The 15,593-nt window shown below is 41.8% G+C and overlaps 1 protein-coding gene across 1 annotated transcript; it reads right to left on the bottom strand.

The window, feature by feature from the left end:
* Positions 1 to 1,656: 1,656 nt before the first annotated feature.
* b9d1 (B9 protein domain 1) lies at positions 1,657 to 5,890 on the bottom strand. Its single transcript, XM_028600648.1, has 7 exons — positions 5,414 to 5,890; positions 5,157 to 5,225; positions 4,581 to 4,692; positions 3,489 to 3,585; positions 3,205 to 3,267; positions 2,459 to 2,526; positions 1,657 to 2,102 (listed from the first exon to the last, which is right to left on the bottom strand). The coding sequence occupies exons 1-7, from the start codon at positions 5,474 to 5,476 to the stop codon at positions 1,942 to 1,944; spliced, it is 633 nt and encodes a 210-aa protein (XP_028456449.1). The 5' UTR covers positions 5,477 to 5,890; the 3' UTR covers positions 1,657 to 1,941.
* Between the last annotated feature and the right edge of the window lie 9,703 nt (positions 5,891 to 15,593).

Raw genomic sequence — 15,593 nt, 5'->3', positions numbered from 1 at the left:
TAAATCCATAGCCAAGCCTTTCAGAGTTTTGGAGCGGTGTGCTAGCTAAGCCATGTATCATCTTCATTCTCTCTTTTGTCTATTTTCTGTCATTGTAGATTTTTTTTTCACCCTATGGGTAGGCTACGTAATTCTCTTCTCTTAGAAGCACAACTGTTACCAAAGTCATAGGGACTGTGATTTCTGAGGAAGTCGTACTTTGAATAGTTTAAACAGTAGGGTCACACTTCACTGACATTTTTTTTTCTTCTGTTTATCAATCCATTGGTTTTTATATATATTTCAGTGCTAATTTACAGTTTGTTCAAGAGTTTGTGTAAGAAAGTGTTACTGTTGGCTGAATATCGGCACATTTACTAACGGCAAGCTAAGCGTCTGTCTCTTATATTGGTTAAAAAAAGTGGGTAGTTGAAATTCAGCTGATGAATTGTGCCCGGTGTATAGATCCTTCTCTTTAGGTTGCTGTTTCCCCCAACTCTTCAGTTCTGTTGATATCACTGCCAATGTAATTACTGTGGAGGTGGTGTTTTTTCTTTTTCCTTTTGGTGTGCGTTGGCGCCCTCTCCTGGTCTGCTGTGGTATGATAGCTACACCACAGGACCCTTGGTATTTCCACTAAACACAGACTTTCATTTCTCTCAGGCAAAAGGAGGGGGCAACTCCAACCGTGTGTATGAATTTGATGATGCTGAAGGTGGGTGATGACTTTTATGCTCGGGGTCCTGAATGAATGGATGTGACACTTACTTGCAGACCAGCAAACATTTTTAATCTCAACTAAATATATGCAAAAATTGGAGTTGGAAAAGTAAGAAAAAAAAAAAAAGATAAGAAGACTTAACGCTTGATGTGTTTTGCAAAGTTAGATTTGCTAATAAAAGTCTTGTTTATTAAAATGCTACTATGATATACTAGCTAAGACTTCCTCACTGGCCTTGATTTCACTGCGGCCTGACCTTTTAACTTCACTCCAGCGATTTGTGAAAAAGGTTGTTATGGATGCATTGGAAACACAAAACGTAAACAATGCTGTCTTGAACAAATTCAGCACTCCCAAACAGTCCGATGTCACTGCAGTTGAACACTTTTTCTTGATCCCTGGCAGCAGTTTCACAGTCGTGGCTATGGTGCAGTGAAAATGTGGCCTGTGCGTAGCGAGCTCCTCTGCGTGTTACTATGTATTCACTATGCTTTTATCAAGAGGACTAACTGACCTTATGGACTGTCTGTCTTTATATGCATAAACGGCCTCCTTTTAATCTTTTCCGTGTCTGTCTATTTACCCTTCTCATAGTACTGGGAGCAGGCTGCTTTTTTTTTATTGGATATGTGCTCAATCTGTTGGCATTATAACTGTATAATATAATTTATCATTTGTACTATTGTAACATACTGTTCCTCTGTATACCTTATTATTCTGTGTAATGGGTTTTTGTAGGAAAAGTCACCGTGATATTTTAACGGCATCTAAACAAATGAACGCAGCAGGCCACACCCTGTTGGATGAGGACATCTGTAGCTGCTTTGGTTCAAAATAAAATGTATCACTTCAGCTCTGTAACTCCACTGTCTGTGTCCTATTTATTTAACCAAGTGTCCAAACAATCACAGTGACTTATGTAACAACATATGCTCAATACTTCCAAACGTGAACAATTTAGAGGTCAAGTTCATTTATTTGAGAAAAAAAGTAAAAAATATAGTAAAACTGAAAAATTCAAGATATTATCTGAAACTGCTTATACATCTAATAAAATCTCATTCAAATAAATTTCATTTTGACTAAAAAACACTAGGCAAAGGAGTGTTGGTATGTATGTATGTATGCGTTGCAGTAGTGTGGATTTCTATTCTAACTGGAAGTAAACCAGTCCTTTTGAGAGTTGTGGTTTTTTGTTTTTGGCAGGGACATCCTTGAGCGTAAAGACAAACGGTCTTTTGTTATTCCACGTTGTACGGTTGGTCCACAGTCGACCAGCCAGATGTGGCAGACGGTGTGTGTGCGAGGCTCGAGGGTCCCGTGTCGTAACCCAGTTTCTTGATGTCTTTAGTAATGATGTGAAAGGAGACGGTGACGAAGCCTTGGGAGCAAACCCGCGTCACTGCAACACAAACAGGACGTGATGGAAAACGTTTCAGACACAATTGTAACCTGAAAATGTACTATTAGACTTAAATGGGGATTGAAGAGTGTATTTTTAGTCTTGCAGTATAATACTCATCCACATCTACATTTATTGGAGAGAACATATATCTGCTTTTCATGGATCCAGATCATTTTGTGATATAGTCCAGATCAGCTCAAAAGTAACCTCCCTACTAATAAGGGACTCATTTTAGAAATGTCTGTTTTTTGTTCAACCAAATGTTTTTCTGTGAAAAGGTGAGAATTGCTGCGTACCTAACATGTCAATGTAAACAATGTAAAAAGAGAAATACAGACCAATGCACAACATACCTTCTCTGCCTTCACCCTGGGCCACTACTTTAGGGTCTGTGTACTCTGGCCGCCGTCCTAACAGCCAGCTAAACAAAACAAAAAATAGGAAAAAACATGTTAAACTACAGAGAGAGGCAGAGGTACAGTATTAACCCTTCAAGTGAACTGAGGTTCACATGAAAAATCCTCTCTGGCAGATAGGAAGTGAGGTGTTAATATAACTGCTATGTAAAGTACAACTAGGATGAGTGCATGAGCAAGAAAGCACCACCTACTACATCAACTTGGAGAGAAAACTAAATATGCATCCAATAGTGCCATCTAAATTGCAAATCCTTGCACTACTTTAGCATCTCTAATAGCTTACTGTCTTGGTGTGAGTTGAAAGGAAGTGGTAATACCTTTGTATGTCTGTCTTTCCATACACTGATAACAGCAGCTGGCAAACAACGCATACCAATGAAGTACTCAAGGCTGTATCCTCAGTAAGACTTACAGCAGCAGTAAATATTTGCTAACACTGAGATATAGATAGATGGACTTTATTAATCCCAAACTGGGAAATGACTGTGTTACAGCAGCAGGTATAAGACACACAACATCCACAAAGAATAACAAGAAATAATAATAAAAGTAAAAATACAAGAACACCATACACCATATCGGCTGCTCCCCCCACCAGGCACTTCTCGTCAGACGCAGCGCCTTCAGCTGCTGAGACAGAAAAATGAACACACAAACGCACGACTGTTCACACATCGCACCTCGTGAATTTCTGTAGTCTCCATGTGGGCTCAGGAACAAACATGGGGATGGTTCGTGTGTGTCTAAAAAAAAAAAAAAAAAAATTAAAATACAGACAATAAACAAGAGCATGTAAACAAAAAAAATCTAAATCAGATTGCACCTCGCTATGTTCAAGCTTAGTTTTTGTGAGGGAAACGAGCAATATTCCCATGCTTTAGGCAGTGATGTGCATTTGATGCAAGGATTTGGTGCAAAGATTGGCGTTCCTTAAAAAAAAGAAGTAGATGGAGGTAATACTGACTGTCCAGGTGTGAAGGGGATGTGTGTTGCTCCATAGCCTCTGACCACATCGTTGCCAAACGCATCTGGACCGTACACACTCACTACGAGCTGAGGCCCTGGGAAAGGAAAATGACGTCTTCATTTTGAACCAGCTATATTTTCTCTTAGTGTTATTTACATGTGACATAAGAGATGTTTATTAATGTGTCCCAAATTCCCTATGGAAGATTCTACGTGTAGTTTAGTCTCCCAAATTCCCCATACAATGTCCTTAAATATGAACCTGCTAAACCACCTGTTTAACAGTTGTAACGTGTTTGGGTTATGGTTATGGTTAGGGCAACATGTCTCAAATAAGACCCTCATCATTTGGGACACTCCGTTTTTGGAAAATAATTTGGGACACTAAACTGCATGTATACCAATTATTAAAGGTCCCATGGCATGAAAATTTCACTTTGAGGTTTTTTAACATTAATATGAGTTCCCCCAGCCTGCCTATGGTCCCCCGGTGGCTAGAAATGGCGACAGGTGTAAACCGAGTCCTGGGTATCCTGCTCTGCCTTTGAGAAAATGAAAACTCAGATGGGCCGATCTGGAATCTTCTCCTTATGAGGTCATAAAGACCAAGGTTACCTCCCCTTTCTCTGCTTTGCCCGCCCAGAGAATTTGGCCCACCCATGAGAGAGAGAGACATCATGGCTTGCAAACAAGCAAAGTGGCAGTTGGTCAAGGCCACACCCTCCACCTTGCCCCCCCCCCTCCTCTCTCTCTCCTCCTCAATAGCATTTAAAGCTACAGACACAGAAATGGCACATACTAAGGAAAGCTCATTGTGGGACTGGCTCTAGTGGCTGTTATTCTGCACCAAGGTTGAATTTCGGGAAAGAGACTTCAGATACAGTATTAGGGGACCACTAAGGTCTATATAAAAGAGACTTCAGATACAGTATTAGGGGACCACTAAGGTCTATATAAAAGCATCCAAAGAGCACCATGTCATGGGACCTTTAATGTATATATGAAGGCTAAGAAACAGCTTTGTGTCAAATGTGTGTGTGTGTGTGTGTGTGTGTGTGTGTGTGTGTGTGTGTGTGTGTGTAATGCTCACATCCAGAGGGGTTTGTGCTCTTAAACGTTGTCTCCAGTGGAAAGTTCCATATTAATCTGTGTGAGGACTCACTTCCTTTACATGTTATTTGAGTGATGCCTTCTTCCAACCCCTACAGAGAAACAGACACAAAGACTCGCTAAAAAGATTATCACCAGACATACGTCTACTTTATTTTGCAAAGAGTGTACGCATGTGACAAGGGTTCTATATTGTCTGGACATGACATGACATGACATAAGTGTTTTTTTTTTGATTCGTTGGGATTGCTTGATAGTTCATTTACTTATTGACATAGACAACCATCACATAACATACATTTTCTGAGACTTTGTGTTAACATTACTTCAATTTACAATTCAGAGGTAAAAAAAATACGTAGGATATTCTTTATTTGAGACTATTTCCCTTACAGAAGAGCTTCTACATGCAAACATGCAATACATGGCTTGACTTTAAATTTACCAGCGGTATTTAACCTTAGACAACGATAGATAGAGTAGTTAGTTAGACCACAACATTAAAATACTAGCTAATTTATTACCGAACATAAATTGAGTAAAGCCAGCTACTCACCGACGTGGGAGCCCAGTCGTGGCCGTAGACAAAACAATATTTGCAGTATAAGTTGTCATACTCTGGAAACTGAAACACAACAAAAATATCACCTAATATCACATTAATACATGAAAGTAATGAAACACAAACTCAGATTGATTAAGACAAATTCACGCCAAGGTATGACGCTAGCTGGCTAGCTAAGTGTTAACGTAACGCGAGCTGGTTGAAATTAGCTGCTGCTAGGCTAGGCTAAACTCAAAAGCACCACTTACGTTTGCTCCCTCAATTTGTCCGTTAACCGAGAGAAGAAACACTGACGGGTTGCTTGTAGCCATCACGGCTTCAGTTAGTAACGTGAAAATTTAAAGCGCATTTAAATTTTATAAGGAATTCAACCCAGTTTAGAAGAATATTGGTGCTACTCATTCCATAACCCTATCCGTTGCTAAGGCGACGTTTGCTCCTCCTTACGGCTACTTGCTAGGTTCAAACTGAACGGAAGCGCCGAAGCGCTGCTGAAATAATCCACAAGATGGCAGCAGCGCAGCGAACGTAAGCAAAGGCTGCATCCACCTGCGGAATCTAATTTTTAAACCGTGTGCATCGTTGTCAGCTGTCAAGGGCCTCTTTAAATTAAAACAAACGTGGTCCCAGTTAGAAAGGTCATGGTAGCCTTTTTTGTTTTCCTTCTTCTTCATCAAATTGCATTACACCGGAGCAACTCCACCCTCCGAGGAACGCCACGGGATGTGGCTGAAAGCTTTAGAAACACAAAGTAAGTGGGCCTTGTGTTGAGATATTTTGACAGAGACTGCACAATGAAAAATACACATTATTACCCCCTGCAGCCGAACAGGTATAAAGTTACAGCAAAATACGTATGATACTCAAGATGTTGACATGCACAGTCTCTTTGCTACTTCTGTAATATAGGCCTAGAGCATGTAACTTAATCATGATATCATACAAAGATCTGAATTTATAAGCGTAACTTATCCCTTGTTTGAAAGTAGCCTAGGCTAATATTTGCAACTGCACTTACAAAAACTTTCCAGTTAGATAAACGTGTCCAGTGCGATACCATCAAGGACATGATATCATAAGGTTATTTACATTTCAATATACAATTAAAAAAAACTAGTAGATAGTATTTTATATTTCTCCACCAGAGTTATATTTAGAGGCTATTCATATCTAGATAATTATCTGGCATTGCAGAGAAGGCTTTGCACCACACCTGTGCTGTAGTAAACAACAATATACATTAGGCAATATGTTTTGTATTCCACAAGGCACAACACCATATTGCTGTGAGGAGCATGGCCTATTACAAAGAACTGCTTAAAACAGCATAGGCTAATTATTAGGCTAGTATCCATTTGCTAATTAGCTCTGTTATAATTTTATTGTGTTTCTATCAGCTGTCACACACACACCACCAATAATTTCCCCCTCTGTCTGTCTCTCTATCTGCCCACTACCCTCATCTCTGTCTGATAGGTTGCTGTGTGTCCTGCTGTCAGACAGCAGTGGGTCCCCTGAGTCTCTGACCTTTTATTACTGTCCAAACAGCAGCTCCCTATCCATCCTCCATCTTTTTCCTGCGCCGTTCATTTGGTGTCCTTGAAGCTTACCTGTCTCTCCCGACCAAATAACTTCTCATTAGTAAACAGGCCACCATTACACTGTCAGCAGAAAGACATCAGCCATTCCTAAAGTCTCAGAGACATTCAAGTAAATATTCTGTAATAAGTTCACCTAGGTATGATTACACTATATGACACACTTCTCCTCTCAGGGATTTTTACTCCCTCCTTTTATCGACCCCCTTTTTGACTCTCTTTAGTCTCCCTGCTCCCTCCCTCTCTGTCTCCCCTCTTCCTCCAATCCCTTTTTTTTTTTTTTTTTTTTTTTCTTCCTGCATATTTTCCTCCTGCCCCTTAGCCCCCCCACTACCATGCCATATCTTTTCATGTCCTTCCCAACATCTCCCTATTAGGGCTGGGCGATATGGAGAAAATCAAATATCACTATATTTTTGACCAAATACCTCAATATCGAAACTGCAACGATATTGTAGTGTTGACTATTGGTGCTTTCACAAAATATTTACACAATGAGATTTTAGATAAATAATCTTCAGTAATGTGGACATAATGGGTAAGTGGGTAAAGGCAAATAATAGAACAGTTACAACAGCCTGGTAAGTTGAGAAAAATGACATCACTTTACTGTAATGCAGCCTTTAAAACCAGGAGAAGACAACACTTATGTCATATTACGATATCCAAAATCTAAGACGCTATCTAGTCTCATATCACGATATCGATATAATATCGATATATTGGCCAGCTCTACTCCCTATCCCTCCTTCTCTTCATCCGAGCACCACTTCACTGGCCCTCCTCCCTCTCCACCTGCCAATTGGGTATTTTTGTTTCTCCACCTCCTACAATTCCTCTGTCCCGATTTCATCTTCAATCATCCCCCTATTGCTTTTCCTCCCCCTTGCCAGCATCTCCCGCCTCTTTCTCCCCAATGTCCTTCCTGTTTTCTCTTCTCAATTTAACATGTCACATTCCTCCCTTGTTGTTCCTCTTCATTCTTCTCATTCACCCAGGTCTTGTCTTTTCCTCCTACTTCCTTCCTGTCCCTCTTTCCCTTAATCACCCTCCACACCCTACCATCTCTCTCTAGTCCTCCTTCTGCCTGCCAAATGCCTGATTTGGCGTCGGACAGCCTCACGGCCCATTTAAAGTTGCTGTAGAGTGGCCAGTCCAAAGCGGTCATCTGACCACATGGGATCTAATTTTCTTTGGATTTTTTTTTTTCCTGAAAACTCATACAAATGATGAAAGCTGGAGTGTTTTACACAACTTGTGTGTTTCCAATAAGCCCACAGATCTGACTTTATCCCATTTCACGGTACACCTTAGATTTTTTTTTTTTTTTTAACGAACATTTACCTGGAGGCGAGAACACTTGACGGGACGGTTTTGGCAATCACTGAGCATGAGAACACACACTTCATTGGCCACCTAGTGCCCTTAACAGGTCCCTATCGTGATTGAAAGAGACACTACATGTTTCTTATTTCCTTATGGAGATTTGTTTTCTTGTCACAGAGAATAGTCTCACGCCTGGAGTCTGCAGCTTCCTGGGGAGAAAGTGCCCTTCACAGGTATTTACTGGGTGAGTGTGATTCCTTCAGAACAGGGGTGGAAAATAGAGGAATCGAATTAGAGCGGTTTACTGAGAAAGACCGCCTTTCTATTTTAGCTTAAACACACATACACTCACCATACGGGGAGTCTTTGCTCCCTAACAAACTGTCATAAAATATTATGTATGACGTTTAAGTGTAATTCAGTGAGTCAATTTATCTAATTTTCAAGTGGCTACACACACACACACACACAGTATACGCTTACAGAAATGAGCGATGCTGATGGAGGTTAATGTCTCAAACTGTGTGTGACTAATGGTCCAGGACACCAGTGGTTTACAGATTTTGCTCCTCAACGGAAGCCCCCACACTTAACCTTCTGACAAAGAAGCTGAGGAAGTGATCTGACCAATACAAACATGACATTAAGGACTCAGAAGAAGTGTAAGAGGAATAGGCCTAGATGAAGTCCAGAAAGTGTGTTTCATGAACTATTAGTCGTTTTAGGGAAATGACAGAAAAGGAATTGACAACATCCTCTCAGGACTGTGAAGGCATGTACACCTATATATATATACCTATTAGCTTTGTTGCATCTTTCGGGGTCTTCATGAGATCAGTCTGTGTAGCCTGTTTTCTTGGTCATTGAAGTGAAATTGATAACTGCTAGTAGTGGCAAGCCCACCAAGCGTCCAATGCTGGGAAGTGGGGCAATCCCTGTCGTCAAAAAACGCCACAGTGGAGACGGGTACCATAAGGATTAGCAGAAATACTTCCTGAGCGTTTCGTAACTACTGATATCAACTTGCCGGCGTTACAGAGTCCTTCAACTCAACTTCCTCCATACCTAAAGTTACCTCCTCCCTTCCAAGGCAGATTGTGTTGCACTCGTCCTGTATTTAAGCTGTCCATTAATTCCACACCAGCCGTTCTCAGTGGCTTTACGAGGACAACTGTGTTATGACACCTGCAACAGTTGATACATTCAGCCTGTCTCATTTAAAAAAAAAAAAAAAAAAAAAAAAAAAAAAAAACTTTCGGGTGCTTCCCTTCACAGTCAGTTTAATGAGCTGTCTCCTCAGTCGAGCCTCTCTGTCTCCCTCCCTCCCTCCCTCTGTTTCTGGCTAAACTGTCTGCAGAAGTTTCTTGTCAAAGTCGTCTTCTTGTCCGCCTAACCTTGACTGCTTTCTAGTGTGGCTGTATTTTGTGTGTGTGTGTGTGTGTGTGGGGGGGGGGGGGGGTCTTTGGCCCAGTTTGAGTCTTTCTGTCCCTCTGGGAGAAGCACCATCTCCACATCATATTTTTAAACTGCTCTTCTCCTCCCCCCCCTCCACGCCCCCCCTCTCTCTGCATCTCCCCAAATGTCTTTCTGCTTCAGTCCTATGGGCTCCCAAGGGTAGTTCTCACTACCAGTAGAACTATCTTTATATCAATCTCGAAACCCATCGGCTGTCGGTGTACTGACCATTTAGCCTCTGGGGGCGATATTTCAGGGGTTCTGGTGTAGCCAGTGGATATCCGGGCCGAGTCTTCCTCTTCCATGCGCCGGGTCCGATTAGCAACTTGTGACTCAAGACTGGAGTTTGAGTTGAGAGACGGAATTTCTATTAACAGATATCTGCATATGAATGCTATACATTTATTTTATTTTAAAGCTACTAAAAAGCTGAATCGCAGATGGGTTTTTAAACCACAAAGGTACTCTGCTTTTCCACAAAAGCTCAATATGACATTAAAATCAGCTATTAAGGGCTCAGTGAGTGCATGGCTGGTTAGAGATGCACCTACATTTCCTGGCAGCATCAACCTCATCTTCCTTTCCCTTCGAGCCTGTTCTGCCCACAGTCTACCACACAGCTCCGTAACCTTTACTGTCCATCACTGAGTGGGAGACAAAGAGAGCATTGGGGGAAATCAAGCAGCAGATGAGGGGGAATAGAAAAAGGAGAGATGGATTTGAAGAACTCAGAGGGGAGGTTATTTAGATATTCATCACTGGAGTGAGTCTGGAGCTCCCCAGTGGTGGAGTAATAAGTCACCACCGCTGTTTGCTCTGGTTGGAAGAAGATAAAAAGCTACCAGGGAGAGCTGCAGTTGATCTCTGCACAAGCTTCACGGTAAGTTCCGACATGAAAGCGAGCCGATTAAAAATGGCAGGTGAAGGCGGTGTTCCCGCAAAGAAATCGTAATATAGCTGTAAATTTCAACAGTGTTGGGCGCAACAGTTTGCATGCGTCTTACCTAGTCATATCGACAACCTCCCCGCTTTGTGTCAGGTGTGTCTCATTGATGTTAATGTAGCGCACGGTGGGAAAAATGACATCACCCGGCACATCAAAACCCGGTCGCGCCGCCACGCCCCCGCACAAATCTCTGGGTTCTGAAAAACAAATGTTGGCCGGTATGGTGTAACGAGTTTAGTTGTTCATTCTCAAAATCTGTGTTAGCCGTTCACAAACGTTTTCATGAATATTTACCACCACCATCAATTTCAAGTATTCCTTTTGGCTTGAAATTTTTTACATTTGCCTTTGCATGAACTTTGGTAGACGCTCCATATTCATGCGCCATCTTGAAATACGTTAGCCGGTAAGGGACATACAGGACATACTGCTCCGCCTTTCACGTTTTCGCTGTCACATGATAAACTCACAGGTGCTGCTAATGCTGCTAATGGGTATCGTAGCTTCCCGGCCCCGGCAAGTTTGAAGAAGGAAACATGGAGGACCACACGTATTCAAAATCCATATTTCAGGAACAGGAGTCTTCTTTGCCCAGAAAAAGGAAAAGGATATTGAAAAGAGCAAGAGACCGGCTTTTTGAAGCGTGAAGGCTACCGTAGCTGTAATATGTACTTTAAACTGCATTAACTGCATGGCGCAAGAGAGTTGATTGCGATATATGATCTCAACGCTAGATGGGAGAAATTCCCACACATTGGACCTTTAAGCCCAGTGCATACTAACATAAAACCCAGTTCAAGGATAACCAAGCTGCAATCCTTAGCAATTAGAAAATGACTGTGTCTGGCCTCCCGGCCCCCCTGTGGGCACAAGCAGGTGTGGAAAATTGATGGTTGGATAAATGGCCTGAGTGGTGAGTGTACACCTTTTTTTCATATATCTGGACAGATGGAGGAAGCCAAAGAATGCCTTTAGCCATGTGTCTCAGCTGTAAGACATGATCTGAGTTGGTTAGGTGCCATCTTTGGGGAAGTCAATAGATTAAATGATTGCTCAGGATAGTTCTAATACAGCACAGAACATTTTACTGTACCAGCTGCACCATACAGTGTAAACACAGATTACCTCATGACAGTCCTATATTAAAAAAAACAATAATTGCCTAGAATACTGTGCTAAACTACTACAAGTGGTTTCAAAAGACTGCAGGTGCTTCCCCAGTCACCTGATCTAAACATCATTGGAACTTAATGGGAAATGATGGAGCCTAGAGGGCTTTTGCTGTGTAATTTCTCCATTCCCCTGTACCTCCCCACTGATCTGGGACTCGGAAGCGCGTGTAGGATTTTTAACCTCTTATTTAACCAGGCAAGCTGTTTAGGGCCCAGTCTTATTTACAGTAACCGCCCTGGGGGAGTAGTTGTAGAGAGAGAGTGGCTTACAAAACATTCAAACACTCATCAGTTGAAGTAGCAGTCAAATGCAAAAGTTCGCCTGGCTTTTTCTGGAGAAATGCTCGTTCGATAATTTAGGAGACTTTTGATGAGCCACAGGCAACATCAAAATTGCTCGACTCTAAATTGAAGACATGATTCTTAAGGCAGATGTGTGCTTAAAACTAAGTAGTTTGTACAAAGTGTAAGTGGGCAAACTGGAAGGCAGGTAAAAAGCCATCCGTCACAGAGAGGGGCAAATTGAGATAATCTTTTCAATGAGGATAATGGCGCACACTTTTGAGCAGCTTGTACTTGTCACGTGACGAAAGAGTGCTTGTAGTGGTTGAAAGAGAAGTTCAATGCTGCATACTTTCTCATCTCCGCACACCTTGCCAATTTCTGCATGCAAGTGGGCATGGTTGTCAGATCTGTTCCCGAAAGTTCAAAAATGTATGGATGCACCCCTACCTATTCCAACATTGAAAAGGTGTGAGGTGGTGGGGGTTTCAGATGCTGTTTGATGTTCTGACAAACACTTCATTTGATGTAAGTTTCTGCTGTTGGTCTATGCCAAAAGTCTTGGCTTTTGATACAGAAGGGCCTGAAAACCAAACAAACATGGACAACTCGCGAGACAAAGATAAGATCCTCGTTAAAGGTTATTTAATGGATTTAGTGCTATTATATTTAACAGTCGCCATCCAACAGCATCCATCCTCTATATTATACAGTATAAACATGATCTCACATTAGTATCTCGTGGAAACCAACTGATTGACAACGGGTGCTGTGAGTTATTATTTTTTGCTGAAATCTGATCAGTTGTGAAGCTGTCATCCAATCTATAACCCGTCTGTTCTGTGCAGGGTCACAGCACAGTATTAAGCAAATTAGTACACCTTATCCTTATCCCAGGGTACTGGTCAGTTATATCATATATTTTTGATATTTATGCAATCCTTTTGGAAGCTTTTTGATGGCTTATTTTAATTTTAATTCAACCATGTGCTGTGTATTCTTATTTTTGTAGACTGCTGTTTAGGGTTACCAGTGGGAGGGAGAGATGGATGGATGGATGGATGGATGGATGGATGGGTAAAAACACATACTCAGTTGCTACATGCCACAGACAGACAGACTTAAACACACGCACAAATATGTGAACACACACACACACACACACACACACACACTCTAACCCTAAATAAACAACACAGCTCTTTACTGTCAGATTTATAGCATGCCTCCCTAGTAGCATTTCCCTGACGGAGAGAAAATCATGATATGACTGATAATGATTTCCCATCTTGTGTGTGTGTGTGTGTGTGTGTGTGTGTGTGTGTGTGTCACAGATCATCATCTTTTAAAACGGCAGATGTCGGCATCTTTTTGCTTACAGCTAATAACTGGCCTGAATAAAACTTTATTCAATAGATGAAATGACTCAGGTAAACAGAGCTGCTGTGTCTGTCTGCGCGCTTGTGTCGGAGTGTGCGCCGGGCGAGCGAATAAAATAAAGGAGGTCAGGTGAAATTGTCATCGATTTATGGCCGGCGTCTGAGGAATGAAAAAACCATTTACTATGGAAGCCCATTAGTAATGTATGCATATCTATATGTGTGAGGGGAATAGAAGAGAGAGAAAGATGGTGGAGGGACAGCACATCATCACTTATATGGCTCCTCCATTAGCCTGAGTGCTTCCGTGACAACGTGATGGCGGTCGCCCAGACAACAGGGTCACCGTAGTTATGAACACACCCGTCTGCTGATGTCAGCGTAGCAAAGTGGGTCCCGAAGTCCCACTTGGGATTCACCTACACCCACCCTCAGCTTGGGCAGGGCAACTATCTGGGATCTGAGAGGTTTTTGACCTAATCAATAATGAAAGAAGGGATGATGGGAAATGAAGGAAAGAGCTCGAATGAGAGAGTGAAGGAGAAAGACTGGAGGGAAATGGCGAGTGGCTGAAAACAAACTAGACAGAGAGCGACGGAGAGCCCTCCCAGGAGAGTTGTTTCCAATACAGCACAGTTACAATACAGGCCCATTTTCCGAAAAGGCATCTCAGTGGTCAAACAATCTGTTCAATTATAAACCAATAGACTGAGAAGTGACTCGAGATGTGTTTGTGACTCGGCTCATTTTTACCGTAACTCAGGGGTCAAATGGATTGTAAAGTAAAGTATAGAAAAAAGTATAGTAGTGAAGAGAGGGAAGAATTACCGAGTGCTGGAGCACTGAAGATTTATGTGTGGATGTGGATGTTCCAGACCAACCGTGACAATATTGTTGGTGGAGAATACGACTATACTCCCCTCCTTCAAAAAAACAAAAAACTTGGATTTGAAAGATCATTTCTGCTGCCAACAATTTTCAGTTTTTGTTCCCCCTCTGTGATTAAAAAAAAATCTATTCCAAATCACGTTTGGCTAAGCTGAAGGAAATGGAGCCTTCCTCTGTGACGTTTCATCCGTCTTGCTCCGTTTGCTGATTTATTCTTGTTTACTCCTCATGCAGGGATACAAATCCTCCACTAATTAGTAAAAAGGTCAATTATTTTTTTTTTTTTGTTGACAAGTCCAGACATATTGACTTTGGCTTATTAGCAGAGGACAATAAAAGGTAAGAAAGGATGAGTTGTAAATCAGGACTACCCTGAAAATGTTTTTAGTCACAACAGGGATAGGGATGTCCATCTGTCCACTATATTGGAAGGACTGCCATGGAATTTTGGGTTACACTTTACTTGAAGGCACCTACATAAGAATGACATGACACTGTCATGAACGTGTCATAAACATTATAAACAAGTTATAAACGTTTATGACATAACGCTTCTTTTAGCAAGTGTCATTCGGTTTTTGTCATGACAAGTTAGGGTTAGAGTTGGGGTTAAGGTTAGGGGTTAGGGTTAGGATTCATGTGTCATGACTGTGTCATGACAGTGTCATGTCACTCTCATGTAGATACTCCTACTGTATTTGGTGATCTCAAACAATAATTGACCCGCATCATTAGGTCAAAATTGTAATTGCAGCAGGCAGGGTCCCACAGGCAATACCATCTATATTTCAAAAGCTGCAGAGCTGCTTTAGACTTGTGCCTGCTTCTTTGAAGATCAATAGTGGAGGGGGGTGGGGTAAGATGGGTGGTGGGTAAGGGGAGAAGGTTGGACGTAGAGGCCAAGGACTGGAGGGAAGAGATGGATTGGGGAATATGACGTATAATGAATAGAGGAGCATGGTAGCGAAGGCAGCAGCAAATCACGGCTGATCATAATCACCAGATGCAGGAAGCAGGATCAAGTGCTTGTGAAGCCGTTCTGCCAGGAAAATAACGCCGCACATACAGTATAGCTGGTATCACACAGTGCTGCTCAGCAAATTACCAAAGCGCTTGAATGGAAATGATGCCTCACTTATCTACTGTCCCGTCATTGTCTACTAATACCCCCTCGACACACTGAGCATTTGCGAGGGCATAGATTTCAGACAGGGTTTTTCAAAAGATAATTTCCTGCATGTCTCTTTGTCCGTAACGTTGTTTAGTACAGTGCTGTGAACCCTAGGCCTTCAGATGTCAGTCTCGCCATGTGACTCATTCCAAGCAGCACAAATAATCAAATAAGAGTTATGGGAATAAACAAACTATTAAGATTAATGTAC

This window comes from Perca flavescens, chromosome 15 (genome assembly GCF_004354835.1).
Source record: "Perca flavescens isolate YP-PL-M2 chromosome 15, PFLA_1.0, whole genome shotgun sequence".
NCBI lineage: Eukaryota > Metazoa > Chordata > Actinopteri > Perciformes > Percidae > Perca > Perca flavescens.
The sequence above is the reverse complement of the archived record's forward strand: the minus strand, read 5'-3'. Positions and strand labels throughout refer to the sequence as shown.

What these genes read in the sequence shown, in the direction of transcription:
- b9d1 (XM_028600648.1), bottom strand. Translation starts at nt 5,476, where the DNA reads ATGGCTACAAGCAACCCGTCAGTGTTTCTTCTCTCGGTTAACGGACAA. An exon ending in AGACTACAGAAATTCACGAG is followed by an intron (nt 2,527 to 3,204) that starts GTGCGATGTGTG and finishes TGTTTTGTTTAG; the next exon opens with CTGGCTGTTAGGACGGCGGC. An exon ending in CCAGGGTGAAGGCAGAGAAG is followed by an intron (nt 2,103 to 2,458) that starts GTATGTTGTGCA and finishes TTTGTGTTGCAG; the next exon opens with TGACGCGGGTTTGCTCCCAA.